Here is a 25,185-nt window from a genome sequence, read left to right as displayed (position 1 = left end):
TGCTGGTGGTGGCTGAGGGGGGGAAGCGCCTGCCCATCTCCTACAGCCTTGGACAGCTGCCCACTGCTAGTAGTGGTGGTGGTGGTGCTGCTGCTGCTGGTGGTGGTGGCTGTTGGGGGGGAGCTCCTGCCCATCCCCTACATCCTCAGACGGCTGCACAACTATGGTTGGTGGTGGGGGCTCCAACTGGGTCCCAGCACCAGGCCCCTTGTTCCTCCTGGCAGCAGCTGGGGATGGCTCCTTGCTCTTCTTGGCAGCACTTGGGGCAGGCTCCTTGCCCTTCAGGGCAGCAGCTGGGGATGGCACCCTGCCCTTCAGGGCAGCAGCTGGGGAGGGCTCCTTGCCCTTCCGGGCAGCACTTGGGGCAGGCACCCTTTCAATGAGGCTCCCTGGTGCCCTGGATCCTTTACCACCACGAGGGGGTGTGGACACTACTGGGCCCATGGACTGGGTGGCTGAGGTACTAGCCTGGGTTTTAGGCACCCTGGCCAGACGTTAAGGACGGGGGGAGAAGGAGGGATAGGGAAGAGGTCAATGGTGGAGAGGAAAAGCTGCTTAGTGGCACTGGGGTGGGAAGAGCGAGAAGGTTTGGGAGTGGAGGTAAAGGGAGTTGGTGTTGGGAGGTGTCTGTCTTCTGTGTTTTGGTGCAGGTGCATGGGCTGGATGCTGTGAGGTGGATGGCTGTTGGGTGTCTGAGTGCTTATATTTGTGTACCTTGGGGGGGACAGATACAGTGGGAGAGGACACGGGACGTGTGCATGGCTGTTGTGGTGGTGTCTGCCAGTGAGGTGTGTGTTCTGCTAGGTGTGGTGGTGATTCTGGTAGTGGATGAGGAAGTGGTGCATGCAGGTGTGAGTGTAGGCGCAACTGGGAGGGAGGTGGAGGAGGAGGGGGCCACAGTGGAGGCAGTGGATGTTGGTATGTCTGCATCTGAATGGTGTTTGTGTGAGTGTCTGCGATGATGTGTGGCGCCTCTGCCACTCTTGTGTGTTGTCCTGTGTGCATGCTCGTCTGCTTGTGTGCTTGGGATAGGTTGGGGTTGAGGGGAATGGGATTGGGAAAAGGAAGTTGGAGGGGGGAGGGTGGAAACAGGGACAATGTCTGCCATCAGAGAGGAGGCCAGAGCCTGGATTGATCTCTGTTGGGCCGCCAAGCCAGTGTGAATGCCCTCCAGAAATGCATTTGTCTGTTGCATTTGGGCTGCCAGCCCCTGGATGGCATTCACAATGGTTGACTGCCCAACAGAGATGGATAGCAGGAGGTCAATAGCCTCTTCACTCAGGGCAGCAGGGTTAACTGGGGCAGGGCCTGAGGTGCCTGGGGCAAAGGAGATGCCCACCCTCCTGGGTGAGGGGGCACAGGCAACTCAATGAGGGGCTGCTGGGATGGTGGTGCTGGTATGGGGTGGCGGCTGTACCTGTACCCCTCACCCTCCATCCCACTGGTGCCCTCAGCGTCAGTAGACTCTGCCTCATGTGTCCTGTGGGATGCAGCTCCCTCCGTCACCAGTGCCTCTGCTTCTCCGCCAGATGATGCTAATGCACATAAGGACAGGATGCCAAGCAATCTTGGCAGTAATCTCTGGCTTCTGCCTGGATCGCAGAGAACGTTTGCGGGGTAGTTCACCTTCTGCAGGGGGAGGGGTGCTGGTGACCTGTTGGTCCTGTGGCGGTGCCTCCTGTCTACTAGCGGCAGCGGAGGTGGAAGGCAGTTCAGATGCCTGGCTAGTGGCAGGGGCCCGCTGTTGTGAGGCTGTCTCCCTCATAATGTTGGCCATATCTGCCAGCACCCCTGCAATGGAGACCAGGGTGGTGTTAATGGCCTGCATGTCCTCCCTGATCCCCTGGTACAGTCCCTCCTACAGGCCCCTGTTCTCCTGCACATTGGCCAGGATCTGGCCCAGCTTATCCTGGGAATTTTGGTATGCTCCCAGGATCTCGGTGAGTGCCTCCTGGAGAGTCGGTTCCCTGGGGCTGTCCTCCCCCTGGCACACAGCAGTCCTCCCAGTTTCCATGTTGTCCTGTGCCTCTGTCCCTTGAACCGTGTGCCCACTGCCACTGACCCCAGGTTCCTGATTGTCTTGGGTATGAAGTGTGCCCTGGGGTCCCTGTAGTGGTGGACACACTGCTGATTAACGTGGCCTGGGGCAGAGGTATGGGTTAGCTGGGTGGGTGCTGTGGTGGTGTTTCCTGAGGTGGGAGGCTCTGTGGTGGTGTGTGATTGTGGCTGGGTAACCAACTGTCCAGAGGTCCCTGATGGGCTAGGTTGGTCATCCAGATCCAGGCGACTAGAGTCGCTGTCATCACTTTAGGCCTCTTCTGTGGGGGGACTGGATATTGCCGGCACCTCTTCTCCGCTCAGTTTGGCTGTGGAACCTGTGAGGATGTAAATGCAGTGTTATTGTTTCTGTGTGTGACATTGTCACAGTGCCCTTTCCTCGGGATCTGCATGCTGCTGACCAAAAGGTCCACCTCCCGGCGTCACCAACTCAGAAAGCTATCAGAGCCCAGAGTATTGATGAAGCCAGGCGGGGGGAAGGGAATTAGTGTAGGGAACTGCAGCGAGAGAGATCTGAAAAGAAAATGGTTAGGACAAATATGCATATACTCTTTCATAACAGTATAAACTCACCAGTAGACTCTGGAACAAAGGCGTCTCCGTGATATCGGATTGAGACCCTTTGTGAACTGGGCGTAGCCCCTTCTTTAAATCATGGAACAAGAACGAATTGTAATCTCTGTACCTAAAGATGGTAAGATCTTTGGACTATGATCATACTTTTAACCATGTAACAATTATGCTTTCATAACATAAACGTTTAATCTCAGCCCTATAAATGGCCAAAGATTTAAATATGTATCTCACATATTCCCCAAAAAAAAATGAAACTACAGCTTGCTTTTTTCAAGCGCTTTCTCATTTGCAACTGAGGCCTGAAAAGTTTTACTAATTGAACTTGAAGCGCTTCGATCGTCATGAATGAAGCGCTTTACTCATTATGCCAGGGGCGCTTCTACTTGTTTTGTCTGAAGCGCTTTGCTCGTTGTGTCAAGGGGCGCTTTACTCATTTTGTATGAAGCCCTTTGATTGTCGTGGCAAGGGCGCCCTACTCGTGTGGCCTGAAGCGCTTTGATTGTGGTGCCAAGGGCGCTTTACTCATGTGGCCTGAAGCACTTTGATTGTCCTGCCAAGGGTGCTTTCCTCGTGTGGCCTGAAGCGATTTGATTGTCGTGCCAAGGGCGCTTTACTCGTGTGGCCTGAAGCGCTTTGATTGTCGTGCCAAGGACGCTTTACTTGTTTAGCCTGAAGCGTTTTGGTGGTTGTGCTAAGGGGCGCTTTACTTTTGGGAGTAAACAGCCCCCTTCAAGATTTGACTCATCAAGACCTTACCGATACGAGTACGACCTACTCGTTTTTGAATTCACCATGGAAACAAGGATACTCTGACATGCTGCCACTCTGCCATGCAGGAAATCCGCTTTCTTCAGAGGAACTCCCCACGAGGTCCGACTGCACCGAAGTCTTCAAAATAGTGAGCAATGTGCTTGGGTGTGGCTAGGCTTTATAGGCCTGCCACACCCCAAGATGACCGCTGCCTCTAAAAACTTGGGAGTTGTAGTCCATTCTTAGAATGGCATTGATAAGTGCATCTTGTCCACCAATGTCCTGACCCTGCAGCTACATGAGCTTCACCACAGGGCAGGCGACGCTGATGACCACTTCTGGAGCAAGCGGGGATGACAAGCGGCGCGCTTGACGCGCTGCAAAGACGCAAAGCAGAGGTCAGGGCGGGTCCTGGGACACGCACAGCCTTATTCCTGACAAACATAATGTGCATCAGTGGGATTCCCTCTTTGGTTGTATTTGCCCTGGAAGCTTTCACTTGTGTGAGTTGGTATGTGGTGGGCTAGCTGATTCTCTCTAGTGTGCATGCTTTAGTGGTAGGTGTCCATGCAGGGCTGTGAGTGGTGTCCATGCATTGGTGGTTCATGCAGGACTGGGCATTGGGATGAGTGATATGTGATGGTGTGGTGTGTGGGAGGTGGTGGAGTGATGGGAGTGAGGGGGAGCGTGGGGGTATGTGATGACATGCAGGTAGGGGGGTGATAGTAGTGAACTGTTGAATTACTAGAGTCCAGTCCTCCTGCTACTCCACCCAGGCCCTCAGGATGCATGATTGCCAAGACTTGCTCCTCCCATGTTGTTAGTTGTGGGGGTCCACCGCCAGTGCTCTGTACAGTGAGTTTGTGTCTTGCTGCAATGGAACGTACCTTGCCCTGTAGGTCTTTCTACCGCTTCCTGATGTCATCCCTAGTTCTTGGGTGCTGTCCCACAGCGTTGACCCTGTCCACGATCCTCCTCCATAGTCCCGTCTTCCTTGCAATGGATATCTCTGCTGCACCTATGCTCCAAATAGCTGTGGCTCTACCCGGATGATATCCTCCACCATGACCCTTAAATCCTCCTCTGAGAATCGGGGGTTTCTTTGTGGTGCCATGGGTGTTGTGTGAGTAGTGTTGGGGAGGGTGTGTAGGGTGATGTGTTTGGGTTTGTGATGTAAGGTGCGTGGGTGGTGTATAGGTGTTGGTGGTGTGTGGCTCTGGTTTTGTCTGTGGTCGTGGTGTCTGTCTCGTGCCAATGGTTTGTATTCGTAAGGGGTTGTGGGTAGTGAGGGTGTTTATAGTGGTGTGTGTGGTGTGTATGTGTGCCAGGTGTGTGTAGTTTGAATTGTCCACTGTGGTGTTTTGTGTGTATTTTGAACACGGCGGTGTGTACCGCCAATGGTTTACCACCATTGAATGTCTGCTGTGGTGATTCGTGGGTCATAAAGTGGTGGGCGTAGTTCTGTTGGCGTAACGGTGTGGGGTTTGATACCGCCAGTTTATCACTGACCTTTGGTGTGGCGTAATTGTGTATGTTGCTGAATAGTGACAGATTGGTGTGTGTCTGTCATAATATGGTTAGCGGATGTCTGCTGCCGCAGCTGTATGTAGTGGCAGTCAGCATGGCAGTAAGTGGGATTTACCACCAGTGTCATAATGAGGGCCCATGTTTTAAACTGTATTGATCTTTATTTCCATGATTGGATGGCATTTCATTTAATTTCATATCTATGTGCCAATTTGTTTATGGATATTTTTGAGATAATAGATATTTTGTGCTCCATTTGTATGATGTAATTCATACCTAAATGAAATATAGGGTGTGTTTATGATGAAAATCATTAATAGCTGATATTTTCGGCTTCTCATAATATAATTTCTTTGGATTATGCCACCATAGTTAGTATTACGAGTTACCCAGGTCCTTTGGGTTACTATTGGGTTACCTTTTTGTGATGTAATAGCTTCTCAAACGTTCAGCATTCTGCAAATGTACCACGGGTGATTGCCAAAAACTAATAAATAAAGTGAACTATGAAAATGTGTCTAAAACAGTAGTGATAAACATTTTTTTTGTTCAGATTTAGATCATAAACACTGTTTGGTGTATACATAAAAGGATTAAAGGCCATTATTATTTGTTTCATTCTATATTTGTCTTTTCTTCCTCTAATATAACGACCATCAAAAAGAATGGGAAAAGAGTTATTCAGACGAGTTATTTTCTGTTTCTTTAAAATCTACTTGACCCTCCAAAATCTATGTTTGGACACCAAGATGAAGTACATAGGTCTCATGGTTTCTGGAAAATTGCATCATCACTGCAACTCATCCGCCATTTTTAAAAATGTCATCCAGAAAAATCCGGCCTGGACAAGCAATGTCTTCCCAAGCTAAATGACTTCTCTAATGATCAGGAAACACAAATCAAATATGAAAATCTCTGGACAACAAGTTTTTTTATGGAGGTGCATCAGGGGGATGGGATTGTAATGCTTAACCCTGCTGTTCTACTACCTGTTCCCCATTCTTCTGTCAGCATGCCACTTAGATAACACTACATTGCTGTATAATGCTACTACTTCATGTTAATATGTGATTATATTGCAATGTATTATAAAATGCCTTGGAGTGCTTGTTGCCTCTGCTGTCTGAAAATAAAATATTAAAAAATGAATTTAGACAATTTTATTTGAAGTTCTATTTCACTATGACATCCGGGCCTTTACAGAATCTTAAGACGTAAACAGATGCCCGGTATTTTAATCAGGAAAAGGTGTCAACCTTAACACAGGGAACTTGTACTTCATCAAAGAGCACCATTTTGGGTATATCAAGTATATCCAATAAAAGTAGCAAAGCCATCACATGAACGGAGAGGCAATATTAGTGGCAATATTTGTTCACAGGCTTGAAGACCTCAAATTCAAGGCTCCCTCTGCTGCCAAGCAGTGATTCTTGTGCACTTCCCTTGTCCCCATTACTTTTAATCAAAAATAGGAGGGAATAACCTTCTGAGCGTTCAGAAAGAAGATAGTTTTTTATTGAAAAAGGGCACCCTAAAGAAAGTGAAATGCTGTTTATTCATCCTACTTCCCAAGAAAGATGGAAATTTGAGCAGATTTCAGATCTCGAGGTCTGCCTTTCAGATTGACTGCTTTGCAAAATGTCTTTACACTGTTACAAGAAAGATACTTCATGGCAGTTTTCAAACTCTGCTTATTTTCACATCCAAGTACATGCCACACACCACATTACCTTAGGTTTGTGGTGACAAACATTATCAGTCGATTGCAAGGATCATTCCAAAATGTCTGTCATGGTGGTGACACACTTACTCCGTCAGCCTTTATCCATAGCTTTGTGCCTGGTTGGTTATGGGGCAGGCATTCTATATATGAAATTACCAAATCACACAAACCTGTCCTCCTATCTCGATCTAGGATTCACTATCAATCAACCATCCCAAGAAATAATGGTAAGCACATTGGTGATGGTTTGATGCATTGACTTTCTTCCCATTATAAAACTCCGTAAGTGGTTATAAGAGAAAGAGTCTAAAGCAAAACTAGTGTTGGACAAACTACAATCATGAAGCAAACTCATCTCATTGGGATAACTTATGCAGACCCTCCACCTCTGGTGACGATTGCAACAGGTGGGATGGGGAGCTCACATGAACATGCTCTTTATACACAGCAAGTGGCTCTTGGAGGAGTTCAGTATCGTTGCAATCTATTGGAAGTCAAGGCATTTGAATTGACTCATGAAGCTTTCCAATAACAACTTGTGGATTCGTGCAGACAGCATGACCACAGTAATTAACCTCCAATTCCTGAGAACAGCACTAGAGATATAACATTGGCATCCATGAAAACCCACACATCTTCTGTCTGAGCATGCACCTGGCAGACGCACTGTGAAAGATCCCAAAACACACATGAATTGCCACTACACTCCACCACAATTCAGAATAATTAGATTAGTACTAGGGGCAATCAGAGGCATCTGTTTGTGAAACAGAAAATATCAATATTTGGCCTCCAGGTTTCCACAGGAACATCCCTGGGGATGCTCTAAAGATACATTGATCAGCAGGTGGTTTTCTTATTGCCATTTTACCTTACATGGTCAGTAAAAATGAACTAATCACCAATGAGAACGATTCTCATCACCAGTAGATGAGCTTGAAAAGTATAGATTTCTCACCTCTTAGGAAATTCATTACCCCAGTGCAGAAAACTAACTTCACGTAACCTGCTCACCCCGACAAGATTTAGCTATGTAGCATCTTCAATTCTAGGTTCTTACTATCTTACTTTACCTACATATTGCATGGCAGTCTCAAAGAAGCATGTAACCTAAGAGTCCACACCTGCTGTTTGCCTAAATGGGAAATACTTTTCTTACCACTGTGTTTCTTGTCAGTTGGAGCCATATCCTGCATCAGCCTATAATATTATATAATATTTCTGGTGAGTAAACAAGGAAGACCACTTTACTCTATGATCTTTGTAAGGAAATGCCTCCTTGGCATGGTTACCCCCTGACTTTTTGCCTTTGCTGATGCTATGTTTTGAATTGAGAGTGTGCTGAGGCCTGCTAACCAGGCCCCAGCACCAGTGTTCTTTCCCTAACCTGTACTTTTGATTCCACAATTGGCCAACCCTGGCACCCAGATAAGCCCCTTGTAACTGGTACCTTAGGTACCAAGGGCCCTGATGCCAGGGAAGGTCTCTAAGGGCTGCAGCATGTATTATGCCACCCTAGAGACCCCTCACCCAGCACAGACACACTGCTTACCAACTTGTGTGTGCTAGGGAGAACAAAATGAGTAAGTCGACATGGCACTCCCCTCAGGGTGCCATGCCAGCCTCTCACTGCCTATGCAGTATAGGTAAGACACCCCTCTAGCAGGCCTTACAGCCCTAAGGCAGGGTGCACTATACCATAGGTGAGGGTACCAGTGCATGAGCACTGTGCCCCTACAGTGTCTAAGCAAAACCTTAGACATTGTAAGTGCAGGGTAGCCATAAGAGTATATGGTCTGGGAGTCTGTTTTACACGAACTCCACAGCACCATAATGGCTACACTGAAAACTGGGAAGTTTGGTATCAAACTTCTCAGCCCAATAAATGCACACCGATGCCAGTGTACATTTTATTGTAAAATACACCACAGAGGGCACCTTAGAGGTGCCCCCTGAAACTTAACCGACTATCTGTGTAGGCTGACTGGTCCCAGCAGCCTGCCACACTAGAGACATGTTGCTGGCCCCATGGGGAGAGTGCCTTTGTCACTCTGAGGCCAGTAACAAAGCCTGCACTGGGTGGAGATGCTAACACCTCCCCCAGGCAGGAGCTGTAACACCTGGCGGTGAGCCTCAAAGGCTCACCCCTTTGTCACAGCACCGCAGGACACTCCAGCTAGTGGAGTTGCCCGCCCCCTCCGGCCCGGCCCCCACTTTTGGCGGCAAGGCCGGAGAAAATAATGAGAATAACAAGGAGGAGTCACTGGCCAGTCAGGACAGCCCCTAAGGTGTCCTGAGCTGAGGTGACTCTAACTTTTAGAAATCCTCCATCTTGCAGATGGAGGATTCCCCCAATAGGATTAGGGATGTGACCCCCTCCCCTTGGGAGGAGGCACAAAGAGGGTGTACTCACCCTCAAGGCTAGTAGCCATTGGCTACTAACCCCCCAGACCTAAACACGCCCTTAAATTTAGTATTTAAGGGCTCCCCTGAACCTAGAAATTAGATTCCTGCAACAACAAGAAGAAGGACTGCCCAGCTGAAAACCCCTGCAGAGGAAGACCAGAAGACAACAACTGCCTTGGCTCCAGAAACTCACCGGCCTGTCTCCTGCCTTCCAAAGAACTCTGCTCCAGCGACGCCTTCCAAAGGGACCAGCGACCTCTGAATCCTCTGAGGACTGCCCTGCTTCGACAACGACAAGAAACTCCCGAGGACAGCGGACCTGCTCCAAAAAGACTGCAACTTTATCCAAAGAAGCAGCTTTAAAGAACCCTGCAATCTCCCCGCAAGAAGCGTGAGACTTGCAACACTGCACCCGGCGACCCCGACTCGGCTGGTGGAGGACCAACACCTCAGGGAGGACCCCCGGACTACTCTACGACTGTGAGTACCAAAACCTGTCCCCCCTGACCCTCCACAGCGCCGCCTGCAGAGGGAATCCCGAGGCTTCCCCTGACCGCGACTCTCTGAAACCTAAGTCCCGTCGCCTGGAAAAGACCCTGCACCCGCAGCCCCCAGGACCTGAAGGACCGGACTTTCACTGCAGAAGTGACCCCCAGGAGTCCCTCTCCCTTGCCCAAGTGGAGGTTTCCCCGAGGAAGCCCCCCCTTGCCTGCCTGCAGCGCTGAAGAGATCCCTTGATCTCTCATTGACTTCCATTGCGAACCCGACGCTTGTTCTAACACTGCACCCGGCCGCCCCCGCACCGCTGAGGGTGAAATTTCTGTGTGGGCTTGTGTCCCCCCCGGTGCCCAGAAAACCCCCCTGGTCTGCCCTCCGAAGACGCGGGTACTTACCTGCTGGCAGACTGGAACCGGGGCACCCCCTTCTCTCCATTGAAGCCTATGCGTTTTGGGCACCACTTTGAACTCTGCACCTGACCGGCCCTGAGCTGCTGGTGTGGTAACTTTGGCGTTGCTCTGAACCCCCAACGGTGGGCTACCTTGGACCAAGAACTGAACCCTGTAAGTGTCTTACTTACCTGGTAAAACTAACAAAAACTTACCTCCCCCAGGAACTGTGAAAATTGCACTGTGTCCACTTTTGAAATAGCTATTTGTGAATAACTTGAAAAGTATACATGCAATTGAAATGATTCAAAGTTCCTAATGTACTTACCTGCAATACCTTTCAAACAAGATATTACATGTTAAATTTGAACCTGTGGTTCTTAAAATAAACTAAGAAAAGATACTTTTCTATACAAAACCTATTGGCTGGATTTGTCTCTGAGTGTGTGTACCTCATTTATTGTCTATGTGTATGTACAACAAATGCTTAACACTACTCCTTGGATAAGCCTACTGCTCGACCACACTACCACAAAATAGAGCATTAGTATTATCTCTTTTTACCACTATTTTACCTCTAAGGGGAACCCTTGGACACTGTGCATGCTATTCCTTACTTTGAAATAGCACATACAGAGCCAACTTCCTACATTGGTGGATCAGCGGTGGGGTACAAGACTTTGCATTTGCTGGACTACTCAGCCAATACCTGATCACACGACAAATTCCAAAATTGTCATTAGAAATTGATTTTTGCAATTTGAAAAGTTTTCTAAATTCTTAAAAGTCCTGCTAGGGCCTTGTGTTAGTCCCTGTTAGCATTTCTTTTAGAGTTTAAAAGTTTGTTAAAAGTTTGAATTAGATTCTTGAACTAGTTTTAGTTTCTTAAAAAGTATTCCAACTTTTAGAAGCATAATGTCTAATACAGATGTGAATGTGGTGGAACTCGACACCACACCTTACCTCCATCTACAGATGAGAGAGCTAAGGTCACTCTGTAAACTAAAGAAAATAGCAATGGGCTCCAAACCTACCAAACTACAGCTCCAGGAGCTGTTGGCAGAGTATGACAGAGCCAACCCCTCTGTGGATGGCAACACAGATGAAGATGATAGTGACTTGGAGGGTGATTCCCCCCCACCAGTCCTATCTAGGGAGAACAGGGCTTCTCAAGCCCTGACTCCAAAAATAATAGTCAGAGATGCTGGTTCCCTCACAGGAGAGACCAACACCTCTGAAATCACTGAGGATAACTCCAGTGAAGAGGACATCCAGTTAGCCAGGATGGCCAAAAGATTGGCTTTGGAAAGACAGATACTAGCCATAGAAAGGGAAAGACAAGAGATGGGCCTAGGACCCATCAATGGTGGCAGCAACATAACTAGGGTCAGAGATTCTCCTGACATGTTGAAAATCCCCAAAGGGATTGTAACTAAATATGAAGATGGTGATGATATCACCAAATGGTTCACAGCTTTTGAGAGGTCTTGTGAAACCAGAAAAGTGAACAAATCTCACTGGGGTGCTCTCCTTTGGGAAATGTTCACAGGAAAGTGTAGGGATAGACTCCTCACACTCTCTAAAAAAGATGCAGAATCTTATGACCTCATGAAGGGTACCCTGATTGAGGGCTTTAGATTCTCCACTGAGGAGTATAGGATTAGATTCAGGGGGGCTCAAAAATCCTCGAGCCAGACCTGGGTTGACTTTGTAGACTACTCAGTAAAAACACTAGATGGTTGGATTCAAGGAAATGGTGTAAATGATTATGATGGGCTGTACAATTTATTTGTGAAAGAACACCTATTAAGTAATTGTTTCAATGATAAACTGCATCAGCATCTGGTGGACCTAGGACCAATTTCTCCCCAAGAATTGGGAAAGAAGGCGGACCATTGGGTCAAGACTAGGGTGTCCAAAACTTCCACAGGGGGTGACCAAAAGAAAGGGGTCACAAAACCTCCCCAGGGGAAAGGTGGTGAGACAGCCAAAAATAAAAATAGTAAAGAGTCTTCTACAGGCCCCCAAAAACCTGCACAGGAGGGTGGGCCCAGAGCCTCTTCACAAAACAATCCTGGGTACAAGGGTAAAAACTTTGATCCCAAAAAGGCCTGGTGTCGAAACTGTAGTCAGTCTGGACACCAAACTGGAGACAAGGCCTGTCCCAAGAAAGATACCACTTCTAACTCCCATCCAGCTAAAACTGGAATGGCCAGTCTCCAAGTGGGATCAACAGTGTGCCCAGAGCAAATCAGGTGTCACACTGAAGCTACATTAGTCTCTGAGGGTGGGGTGGATTTAGCCACACTGGCTGCCTGGCCCCCTAACATGCAAAAATACAGGCAGCAGCTCTTAATTAATGGGACAAGTGTAGAGGGCCTGAGGGATACAGGTGCCAGTGTCACTATGGTGACAGAGAAACTGGTTTCCCCTGGCCAATACCTGACTGGACAAACCTATCCAGTCACCACTGCTGACAATCAGACTAAAGTACATCCCATGGCAATGGTAACTTTAGAGTGGGGAGGGTTCAATGGCCTGAAACAGGTGGTGGTCTCCTCAAATATCCCAGTAGACTGTTTGCTTGGAAATGACCTGGAGTCCTCAGCATGGGCTGAGGTAGAACTGAAAACCCATGCAGCCATGCTGGGTATCCCTGAACTGGTGTGTGTCAAGACTAGGGCACAGTGCAAGGCACAGGGTGAAAAAGTAGAGCTGGAGTCTGGAAAAATGGCCCAGCCTACCAAGAGACAAGGAAAGTCAGCTGGGAAACCAGCTGCAACACAACACCAAAAAGAGAACCTCTCTTCTCAGGAAGAAGTTCTGCCCTCTGAGGGAACTGAGCCTATGGAGCTGGAACCTTATCAGGTTGAGCTCTTGGGCCCAGGGGGACCCTCAAGGGAAGAGTTGTGTAAGGGACAAGAAACCTGTCCCTCTCTTGAAGGCCTTAGGCAGCAAGCTGCTGAAGAGTCCAAAGGCAAGAAAAATGGAACACATAGGGTCTATTGGGAAGATGGACTCCTGTACACTGAGGCAAGAGATCCCAAACCTGGTGCCACTAGGAGAGTGGTAGTGCCTCAGGGTTTCAGAGAGTTTATTCTGACCTTAGCCCATGATATTCCCCTTGCTGGGCATTTGGGACAAACCAAGACGTGGGAGAGGTTAGTCAACCACTTCTACTGGCCCAATATGTCCCACAAGGTTAAGGAGTTTTGCCTCTCCTGCCCCACCTGTCAAGCCAGTGGTAAGACAGGTGGGCATCCAAAGGCCCCCCTCATTCCACTTCCAGTGGTGGGGGTCCCCTTTGAAAGAGTGGGTGTGGACATAGTTGGTCCACTAGAACCTCCCACAGCCTCAGGAAATATGCACATCCTAGTAGTAGTGGATCATGCTACTAGGTATCCTGAAGCTATTCCCCTTAGGTCGACTACTGCCCCTGCAGTAGCCAAGGCCCTCATTGGTATCTTTACCAGAGTGGGTTTCCCTAAGGAGGTGGTTTCTGACAGAGGTACCAACTTCATGTCAGCTTACCTAAAACACATGTGGAATGAGTGTGGAGTGACTTATAAATTCACTACACCATATCATCCACAAACTAATGGCCTTGTTGAGAGATTCAACAAGACATTAAAGGGCATGATCATGGGGCTCCCAGAAAAACTCAAAAGGAGATGGGATGTCCTCCTGCCATGTCTGCTTTTCGCTTACAGAGAGGTGCCTCAGAAGGGAGTAGGATTCTCACCCTTTGAACTTCTGTTTGGCCACCCTGTAAGGGGACCACTTGCTCTTGTTAAAGAAGGCTGGGAGAGACCTCTTCATGAGCCTAAACAGGACATAGTGGACTATGTACTTGGCCTTCGCTCAAGGATGGCAGAGTACATGGAAAAGGCAAGTAAAAACCTTGAGGCCAGCCAACAACTCCAGAAGTTGTGGTATGACCAAAAGGCTGCACTGGTTGAATTTCAACCAGGGCAGAAAGTCTGGGTCCTGGAGCCTGTGGCTCCCAGGGCACTTCAGGACAAATGGAGTGGCCCTTACCTAGTACTAGAGAGGAAGAGTCAGGTCACCTACCTGGTGGACCTGGGCACAAGCAGGAGCCCCAAGAGGGTGATCCATGTGAACCGCCTTAAGCTCTTCCATGACAGGGCTGATGTAAATCTGTTGATGGTAACAGATGAGGACCAGGAAGCTGAGAGTGAACCTCTCCCTGATCTCCTCTCATCAGACCCTAAAGATGGCTCAGTAGATGGAGTGATCTACTCAGACACCCTCTCTAGCCAACAGCAGTCTGACTGCAGGAAGGTCCTGCAGCAGTTTGCTGAACTCTTTTCCCTAACCCCTGGTCAGACACACCTGTGTACCCATGATGTGGACACAGGAGACAGCATGCCTGTCAAAAACAAAATATTTAGACAGTCTGACCAAGTTAAGGAAAGCATCAAGGTGGAAGTCCACAAGATGCTGGAATTGGGAGTAATTGAGTACTCTGACAGCCCCTGGGCTAGCCCAGTGGTCTTAGTCCCCAAACCTCACACCAAAGAAGGAAAGAGAGAGCTGAGGTTTTGTGTGGACTACAGAGGTCTCAACTCTGTCACAAAGACAGATGCTCATCCCATTCCTAGAGCTGATGAGCTAATAGACAAATTAGGGGCTGCCAAATTCTTAAGTACCTTTGACTTAACAGCAGGGTACTGGCAAATCAAAATGGCCCCTGGAGCAAAAGAAAAGACAGCATTCTCCACACCTGATGGGCATTATCAGTTCACTGTTATGCCCTTTGGTTTAAAGAATGCCCCTGCCACCTTCCAAAGGTTGGTGAATCAAGTCCTTGCTGGGCTGGAATCCTTTAGTGCAGCTTATCTTGATGATATTGCTGTCTTCAGCTCCACCTGGCAGGATCACCTGGTCCACCTGAAGAAGGTTTTGAAGGCTCTGCAATCTGCCGGCCTCTCTATCAAGGCATCCAAATGCCAGATAGGGCAGGGAACTGTGGTTTACTTGGGACACCTTGTAGGCGGAGGCCAAGTTCAGCCACTCCAGCCTAAGATCCAGACTATTCTGGACTGGGCAGCTCCAAAAACCCAGACTCAAGTCAGGGCATTCCTTGGCTTGACTGGGTACTACAGGAGGTTTGTGAAGGGATATGGATCCATTGTGACAGCCCTCACAGAACTCACCTCCAAGAAAATGCCCAAGAAAGTAAACTGGACTGTAGAATGCCAACAGGCCTTTGACACCCTGAAACAAGCTATGTGCACAGCACCAGTTCTAAAAGCTCCAGATTACTCCAAGCAGTTCATTGTTCAAACAGATGCCTCTGAACATGGGATAGGGGCAGTTTTGTCCCAAACAAATGATGATGGCCTTGACCAGCCTGTTGCTTTCATTAGCAGGAGGTTACTCCCCAGGGAGCAGCGTTGGAGTGCCATTGAGAGGGAGGCCTTTGCTGTGGTTTGGTCCCTGAAGAAGCTGAGACCATACCTCTTTGGTACTCACTTCCTAGTTCAGACTGACCACAGACCTCTCAGATGGCTGATGCAAATGAAAGGTGAAAATCCAAAACTGTTGAGGTGGTCCATCTCCCTACAGGGAATGGACTTTATAGTGGAACACAGACCTGGGACTGCCCATGCCAATGCAGATGGCCTTTCCAGGTTCTTCCACTTAGAAAATGAAGACTCTCTTGGGAAAGGTTAGTCTCATCCTCTTTCGTTTGGGGGGGGGGTTGTGTAAGGAAATGCCTCCTTGGCATGGTTACCCCCTGACTTTTTGCCTTTGCTGATGCTATGTTTTGAATTGAGAGTGTGCTGAGGCCTGCTAACCAGGCCCCAGCACCAGTGTTCTTTCCCTAACCTGTACTTTTGATTCCACAATTGGCCCACCCTGGCACCCAGATAAGCCCCTTGTAACTGGTACCTTAGGTACCAAGGGCCCTGATGCCAGGGAAGGTCTCTAAGGGCTGCAGCATGTATTATGCCACCCTAGAGACCCCTCACCCAGCACAGACACACTGCTTACCAGCTTGTGTGTGCTAGGGAGAACAAAATGAGTAAGTCGACATGGCACTCCCCTCAGGGTGCCATGCCAGCCTCTCACTGCCTATGCAGTATAGGTAAGACACCCCTCTAGCAGGCCTTACAGCCCTAAGGCAGGGTGCACTATACCATAGGTGAGGGTACCAGTGCATGAGCACTGTGCCCCTACAGTGTCTAAGCAAAACCTTAGACATTGTAAGTGCAGGGTAGCCATAAGAGTATATGGTCTGGGAGTCTGTTTTACACGAACTCCACAGCACCATAATGGCTACACTGAAAACTGGGAAGTTTGGTATCAAACTTCTCAGCACAATAAATGCACACTGATGCCAGTGTACATTTTATTGTAAAATACACCACAGAGGGCACCTTAGAGGTGCCCCCTGAAACTTAACCGACTATCTGTGTAGGCTGACTGGTCCCAGCAGCCTGCCACACTAGAGACATGTTGCTGGCCCCATGGGGAGAGTGCCTTTGTCACTCTGAGGCCAGTAACAAAGCCTGCACTGGGTGGAGATGCTAACACCTCCCCCAGGCAGGAGCTGTAACACCTGGCGGTGAGCCTCAAAGGCTCACCCCTTTGTCACAGCACCGCAGGACACTCCAGCTAGTGGAGTTGCCCGCCCCCTCCGGCCCCGGCCCCGGCCCCCACTTTTGGCGGCAAGGCCGGAGAAAATAATGAGAATAACAAGGAGGAGTCACTGGCCAGTCAGGACAGCCCCTAAGGTGTCCTGAGCTGAGGTGACTCTAACTTTTAGAAATCCTCCATCTTGCAGATGGAGGATTCCCCCAATAGGATTAGGGATGTGACCCCCTCCCCTTGGGAGGAGGCACAAAGAGGGTGTACTCACCCTCAGGGCTAGTAGCCATTGGCTACTAACCCCCCAGACCTAAACACGCCCTTAAATTTAGTATTTAAGGGCTCTCCCTGAACCTAGAAATTAGATTCCTGCAACAACAAGAAGAAGGACTGCCCAGCTGAAAACCCCTGCAGAGGAAGACCAGAAGACAACAACTGCCTTGGCTCCAGAAACTCACCGGCCTGTCTCCTGCCTTCCAAAGAACTCTGCTCCAGCGACGCCTTCCAAAGGGACCAGCGACCTCTGAATCCTCTGAGGACTGCCCTGCTTCGACAACGACAAGAAACTCCCGAGGACAGCGGACCTGCTCCAAAAAGACTGCAACTTTATCCAAAGAAGCAGCTTTAAAGAACCCTGCAATCTCCCCGCGAGAAGCGTGAGACTTGCAACACTGCACCCGGCGACCCCGACTCGGCTGGTGGAGGACCAACACCTCAGGGAGGACCCCCGGACTACTCTACGACTGTGAGTACCAAAACCTGTCCCCCCTGACCCCCCACAGCGCCGCCTGCAGAGGGAATCCCGAGGCTTCCCCTGACCGCGACTCTCTGAAACCTAAGTCCCGACGCCTGGAAAAGACCCTGCACCCGCAGCCCCCAGGACCTGAAGGACCGGACTTTCACTGCAGAAGTGACCCCCAGGAGTCCCTCTCCCTTGCCCAAGTGGAGGTTTCCCCGAGGAAGCCTCCCCTTGCCTGCCTGCAGCGCTGAAGAGATCCCTTGATCTCTCATTGACTTCCATTGCGAACCCGACGCTTGTTCTAACACTGCACCCGGCCGCCCCCGCGCCGCTGAGGGTGAAATTTCTGTGTGGGCTTGTGTCCCCCCCGGTGCCCTACAAAACCCCCCTGGTCTGCCCTCCGAAGACGCGGGTACTTACCTGCTGGCAGACTGGAACCGGGGCACCCCCTTCTCTCCATTGAAGCCTATGCGTTTTGGGCACCACTTTGAACTCTGCACCTGACCGGCCCTGAGCTGCTGGTGTGGTAACTTTGGCGTTGCTCTGAACCCCCAACGGTGGGCTACCTTGGACCAAGAACTGAACCCTGTAAGTGTCTTACTTACCTGGTAAAACTAACAAAAACTTACCTCCCCCAGGAACTGTGAAAATTGCACTGTGTCCACTTTTGAAATAGCTATTTGTGAATAACTTGAAAAGTATACATGCAATTGAAATGATTCAAAGTTCCTAATGTACTTACCTGCAATACCTTTCAAACAAGATATTACATGTTAAATTTGAACCTGTGGTTCTTAAAATAAACTAAGAAAAGATACTTTTCTATACAAAACCTATTGGCTGGATTTGTCTCTGAGTGTGTGTACCTCATTTATTGTCTATGTGTATGTACAACAAATGCTTAACACTACTCCTTGGATAAGCCTACTGCTCGACCACACTACCACAAAATAGAGCATTAGTATTATCTCTTTTTACCACTATTTTACCTCTAAGGGGAACCCTTGGACTCTGTGCATGCTATTCCTTACTTTGAAATAGCACATACAGAGCCAACTTCCTACAATCTTCGTTTAGCGTATCTGCAGAATACAGAACATGAGTATTTCAGATTCATTGTAGCCTTGTGGAAGGTTCAAAAGACCTGCTGTCTCTAGTTTCTTCATCATGAAGTGTTGGTTATCCGTACCCGTTAGTCCACTTCTTTTTTAAATGTTTGACTTAAACTATCCTGGAAGTCTTTCTAGTTGTCTACACTTCTTTACTTTGCATCAGTGTGCTGCACGCCCTTTCAACAGATAAGCCTTATGTGAAGCTACATAGAGAAAAGTAGATGTACTTGAACAAACAATGGCCTAGTGTTACCTGTTATGTGTATCTTAAAAGCACCCCAACAACCTGCAAGAGTAACCTTACGCTGAGAAGGTTTGTAGATGTAGCCTTGCCCATGGTAGTTTGGTTAATTGATGAGCCAGGTCTTCAGCTTCTTCCAGAATTCAAGAAGAGAGGAAGAGGCTCTGAGGTGGAGTGAGAGACCATTCTATGCTTTGAGAGCATTGTAAGCGAACGCTGATCCTCCTGATCTTGTTCTGTGTATGCATAGGATAAGTGCAAGAAGGAGTCCTGCAGAGGGCTCTGAGTAGCTGGTAGAAGATGTGACTGTTATGGTAGGTGGGGCTTAAGTTGTCCAGTGCCTTGAATGTGTGGAGTTTGAATTGAGCGTCTTTGTGCATTGGGAGCCAGTGGAGCTTCCTGAGGTGTGGTGTGATGTGATTTCTGTGTAGGAGGTTGAGGATGCGTCCGGCTGCCAAGTTCTTAATAGTTTGTAGTGCTTGGTGACTCAGATATAGAAGGTGTTCCCCTAGTCCAACTTGCTGCTGAATAGGGCATGAATGATAGTTTTTCTAGTGTTGCATGGGAGCCATATGAAGATCTTCCTCAGCGTCTTCAGGGTGTGTGAGCAGGATGCACTGAAGATGATGACTTTTGTTGTCTGGTCCAATTTGCTGTCAATGATAATTCCAAGGTGTCTGGCAGAGGTCCTGGGTGTGGATCCAGGTTTGGCCAACCTCCAGTTTTTCTTGAGTTTTTCTTGCCAGAGATTACTACTTCTGCCTTGTTGATGATGAGCTTGAGACAGTTTTCATTCAGTTGGCAACTTCAATCATGCAGACGGTGAACTTGTTTCTTGTTGGGGGCCTCAACTAAGAGGGAGAGTGTGAGTTGCATGTTGTTGGCGTAGGAGAGTAGGTTTGTTTTGTGTGCACAGATGATGTTGGCCAAAGGGATCATGTATGCATTGAAGAGGGTGGGGTTAAACAGTGAAACTTTTTTCACTCAGCAAATAAGCCTGCTGGCTTCTGAGGAGTAAAGCACCTCACTGACAGCTTATGTTGTTGCCATTAAGAAGGAGCAGATCCAACAGAGAGCAGTTCCTGTCATGCCAATCTTGTGCAGGTGCTAGATGAGGATGGATGTGAGACTGTCGAATCCTGCAGAGCGGACCAGGAGAATGAGAGCTGCCATGTCTCCTCTGTTAAGGATCATTCAGATGTCATCAGAGATGGCGATGAATGCTGTTTCTGTACTTTTGTTAGCCCTGAATCATGACTGGTATCAAGGAGCTGGTGGTTGCTCAGTGGTCAGGGAGACTTAGGTTGATTAGTTTCTCGAAAGGCTTTGCTGAGTATGGCAGGAGGGAGATAAGTCTGTAGTTGGAAAGTGTGGCTGTGTCAGCAGATGGTTTCCTGAACAGGGTTATGGCTCGCTTGTTTCTAGGTGTCTGGGAATGTGCCTGAGTCATTGTAGGATTGAAGATGGATGTCTGTACTTCAGCGTTTATTTGGAGTCCTTTGGTAAAGGCATGGTGGGGGCAAGGGTCAGTTCTTCAATCTACTCTGTTTCTTAAACTCAGTCAGCGTCGTCATGTTTCCTTCACATTTTGGATTTCAGAGTGACTGTCGGCTTCTCCTTTGACTGCACAAAATATTTTTGGTGACATTAACACAACCTCTTTATTGGAAAGAATAAAAACAATTGACTAGTAAGCTAAATTTCACTTGGCATACGAACCTGCTTCTGTTCATACCAATTTCCAGCTTCACGATCATCCTTGACCACCTATAAGAAAGGTACAACTGTTGCCTTTTCTATGCAGCATTTCTACAGAGAACAGTTGTAAAGTAGCAAAGTAGTCACCAACCATACATACTCATAATTGTTAGAAATGGGGTTTCTGGTTGGCTAGGGTATGCTCCTAAGCTAGGCAGATCCCATCCACTCTAGTCAGGGTAAGGGAGTTACACACCCAAGATAACCCCTGCTCACCCCCTTGGTAGCTTGGCATGAGCAGTCAAGCGTATCCCAGAGGCAATGTGTAAAGTGTTTGCACAGCACACACAACACGTGACACACTGTCCCAACCACAAAGGAAACACAACACCAAGTTATATCAAAATAAACTGTATTGTACACAACATTATTAGACCAAACACAACATGTCAGTAATACCCTGCTACCCAAGCAGTTGTCAGAACATTACACAATACTGTTACTCTACAGAAACCAGCAGTAGTCACACATAACACACAGGTTACTTATTATTCTGCAACCTAAGCAGTAGTCAGGAAAACTTTACTATAGAAATGCACTTGTCATAAAAGTATCATAAATGCCCATACCAGAAATATTAGAAAACGTATGGCAAGTCATGAAAACATATTAGCATAGAATGTCCATAAAAGGAACATTAGCAAATATATGGCAAATTATAAGAAACAGGTTAGCATCACATTCCCAGAGAATTCATAAAGAACATTTGGCCATTCAAAGTACTTTTTTTTATTTTATTTTTATAATGAAGGCTCCTTCAGTGCCATGAAGAAAACTGGGGGGCCCCTTCGCTCCTCTGCACTTAAACGGGTGCCATTTTATGGTTGTGAGGAGGGAGATGGCACACACCCCCTCTGCTTCTATAGAGGGCCCCCTTGGCACAGCAGGCGAAGGGTCCAGCAGCACGGGGAACCTCCAATGAGGCTTCCCTCCAGGACGTGGACCTTCAGTGGCATTTGGGGCTGGCGAGACCAAGAACCTCTGACGAGGTCTTGACCCCTGGGTGCAGCTGCACCACCGTGTCCAATTTGCTGTCAATGATAATTCCAAGGTGTCTGGCAGAGGTCCTGGGTGTGGATCCAGGTTTGGCCAGCCTCCAGTTTTTCTTGAGGTTTTCTTGCCAGAGATCACTACTTCTGCCTTGTTGATGATGAGCTTGAGTAAACATTGTTTATTATCCCCTTGTGAAAGTTTTGCAGCTTCTGCTGCTGGCAGGGTGGCGGGGGGAGTTGACGCTTCTCCACCCTAACGGAGGAACCCCCCCCCCTGGACTAGTGCCTCGAATTTTATGCCATTGGCTTTTGAATCTGTTGTGAACCACTCAACTCCCTGTGTACTCCCCTATTTCTGAGGCACGCCCATCAGCACCCCAGTTGTGCTTACTAATATGCTCAAGAAGAATAGAAATTAGAGAGGGAGGAATGGCGCATAAGAATAGGATATACCCATGTCTTTCACCGAAGCCTTGTACATGCTCATGGCCAGGGTATGCAGAACTTTGGCTACATTGATAGGCTGCTTCCAATCCAACCACAAGGCGGCAGGACTGTTAATATCTGTTTCGAAGAGAGTCTTTGGCAGCAATAACTAGAGTAGTCATCAATGGAACAGAATGTTTGCACGTATAATGGAGATATCTACCTATCAACACAACCTATTTCTCCATATCATATTCTTGATAGGTTTTGTAATGTTATTTGATCGATTTTAAATCTTGTAAATACATTGCTTTAACCGAAACCATATAAAATAGTTTCAGTTTGGAGTATAAACTTATTTAGGGACTTCTGTGCCCTGCCATCCTTGAGCTACAAAACACACTTTCTCTTAACCACACCCTTATTCCAAAAACTTTTCATATCGTGCATAGTTGATGCAACACACTATTTAGCTGGAGCTGTTACTAAATGAGTTGATCATTTTATTTGCTAAATTGTTTTCTTTTTAAAGAATAAGTAAATATAATATCAATGGTATATTAAATATAATCTCTACACTTAATAAACTGGATTTTATGTCTAATTTCTCAATGTAATTCTAGTTTGAAATTTTGACAACATTTAACTTTCTACAAGGATTTTTGGAACAGAAGCATTCTGATCTACTCATTTTCTACCAGATATAATTGATAAATCTGATTCGTGTCTGTCATGTACTAGGTGTACAAGGATTTGGCAGCAACGGTCTTTAAAGTTACACTTTAAACATTAAGAAGGGGGAATGACGAGTGACTAAATCTTTGCTTGATAGTAATTGTATACTTTTGAACTGGTCGGGTTTGTAATCTAAACGTGTTAACCAACTTTTTTTTCTTTTTATGTCCACAGCAACATCCTTTCTTCACCCTGCACGAATCCAAAGAGACGGACGTGGCCTCTTTTGTGAAGCAGATCCTTGGCGACTAGAAAGAGACTTGTGAATGGACTTCCCTGCCTGTGGACCCTGGCTGATTTATGGGCCGGGGTGGGGAAATGGGTGGGGGTTGAGGAGCTTTCTCCGAAAAGCACACTTGAGAAGGAGCATAATCCTACATCTCATATCAATCACGTAGGGGTTCTATGGTGAACTCAGAGAACTGATCCGAGGAGTTAAATTATGCAGAAGGTCAGCCCCTCTTTGGAGCAGAGAATGATTTGTTATTTACTGAACATGAATTTCCAAGTGCGCCCGGTCATGTATTTAAAGTCTTGCACATAACTCTCGTTCTCTAGTTTTAGTTTAGGATATCAGTTTAGAGATGTTTTGTTTACCCTTTTCTGTACTCTCGTAGGTTACCTGTGTTTGGGATTGGGGGATACCATTGTAGGCGCTGCATCACTCGTGACATTAGTGTATCTACATGACGGTTACTCGGAGCTGTTTCCAGTAACGCTTTCTAAGTTTAGTTCTACCTATGCTGCTTTGATAGCTTTCAGTGATGTCACTTACTCACCACATAGTTCTCTATATGCTGCTCTGTCACTGAAAGCTGCCAGCAGTAACAAATACTCCGCTGTGGTGTTTGCTGCTGTCACTGCGAGCTGAGCTTGGTCACTTCCCTCTCTTTGAGGCGTGCTCTCTGCTCTCCCGCAGCTAGCTCTTGGGGATGCACCTTTCTTCTAACTTCGTTTGCATTTTACCCTCTGCTGCTGGTTGTTAGTGGTCTCTTCTCTCCTTATAGTACTTTGCTTGCAGGTCTCTCACGGCAGGCTCTGTGATGTCTCTTAACTTTGTGCGTGAATTGTTCATTGCTCACAGTCAGTGATGTCACTTCCCCTATGGCTAGCGTGCAATGTTGCCACTAATGTGACCAGTATCACTTTGTCTTTCTTGTGCATGTTTTTCACACTGTTGGCGCTGCGATGCTGCTGGATCACTGCATCAGTGATGTCATTTCCTCTGCAGATATGTACATTTAAGCATGCCTCTACCTCTGTCACAGCCAACTCTCATAATGTGACTTACTTTGTTGTGTTCTTATCTTTCACTGTGGGCTCTTTGTGCTCCAGCTGCAAAAATACCAGAAACACCACAAACATACATGCAGTACGTATTTTTGTTAACAGTAACTTCAAGTGCCTGTTGCCGAAGATGTGTGCCCTGGATCCCTCATTCGTATTTATTTTTTACTTGTGGTCATTGTCTTATAAGCACAGCCCTTTCATTTACACATGATTGCTTGTGAGTCTGACACAATGGCTTTATGCGACTAGTAAATATTAAGTAATTTCTACTACGGACTAGGGCGCAGGTGGATCTCAGTGACATTTAATTCGCAAGTACATAGCCTGCGCTGTTAGTACCTGTAAATCCATTTGTTGCATCAGATCACGTAGGCCATTTGAGGGGGGACGGGGTATGTGTGTCTGCGGGGAGGGCTGGTGGAGTGAAAGCCTCGTCTTCCGCTTCAAAATCACATGACGCTGTCCCCAGATCTCCCCTCACCCTTCAAAGAGAATGCTTGTGTCGCAGTCGTCTATGCAGTAGTAGCTTTGAGGTGAGGTTGGGTGTGTACGTTGTTCCTTTATTTTTAATATTTATGTGAAAACGTTGGCTGGTGTAATTGTGAGAGAGAGTGCAGTGAGAACCGGTCTTCGAGCACAGCTAGAGATTCCAGGATGGATGATAGCTTTATAAGGGTGGAGCATAGTGACCGACGGACACAAGGCTTTGGCCCGTCATCCCCAGTTCCTCCCACACGTCCAGGCAGTGTGGTTGTTGCCGAAGAATGAGTCACAGGCAGTGTTCTTTCACTGGTTTTCTCGCGGCCCTTTCAAACATATATAGCGTGAAAAACAAAAATATTCAATCGTTGAGGATTCATTTGATTTTAATGTCTGCTCTATTATTTTTGTTTAAGGAATGCATTGGGGCTGGGGCGGGAGCGGCGTGAGCTTGATTTCAGTTCACCTACGGGACAAAATAAAAGAGGATTTGAGAGCCGCTTTTGTAAATAATGTTATTTTCGAATTGAGAGGACATAGAGGGTATAGTTCCAAATGCAATGGTGTGGAGTGCCTGTTTTCATTTTTAAATCAGTCTGGCTGAGGGTTGTGCAAAGATGATAAATTCGTTCCCAACGGTATATTGTCAGTTTTATGATACATCTTCAGGGGTGTACAGTTTATACCTCATTTATAGCCTCTGAAGGAACAGCTCCAGGGATCTCGTTGAAGCCAAGAGTGCCTCTTTCAATAGCATTATTAACCTTGAACGTCTTTTGAGCACCTTTATTAGGTGCATGAGCTTTAGGAGTGTGATAAAAGCGGAAGCTAATGATAGAGGGTTTGCTAGGATGTCCTGCATCACTCAAG

General features: G+C 47.5%; 1 protein-coding gene across 1 annotated transcript in view; it reads left to right on the top strand.

Annotated features, from left to right (window-relative positions):
• Positions 1–24,816, top strand: part of MAP2K6 (mitogen-activated protein kinase kinase 6) — a 460,161-nt gene extending 435,345 nt beyond the window's left edge. Inside the window, exon 12 of the mRNA XM_069199837.1 lies at positions 22,720–24,816. Within this exon, the coding sequence (XP_069055938.1) occupies positions 22,720–22,797 (78 nt within the window). The 3' untranslated portion in view covers positions 22,798–24,816. The remainder of the gene's footprint in view (positions 1–22,719) is intronic.
• The last annotated feature ends 369 nt before the right edge of the window (positions 24,817–25,185 follow it).

This window comes from Pleurodeles waltl, chromosome 7 (assembly GCF_031143425.1).
Source record: "Pleurodeles waltl isolate 20211129_DDA chromosome 7, aPleWal1.hap1.20221129, whole genome shotgun sequence".
Taxonomy (NCBI): domain Eukaryota; kingdom Metazoa; phylum Chordata; class Amphibia; order Caudata; family Salamandridae; genus Pleurodeles; species Pleurodeles waltl.
This window is presented reverse-complemented; position numbering and strand designations above follow the sequence as displayed.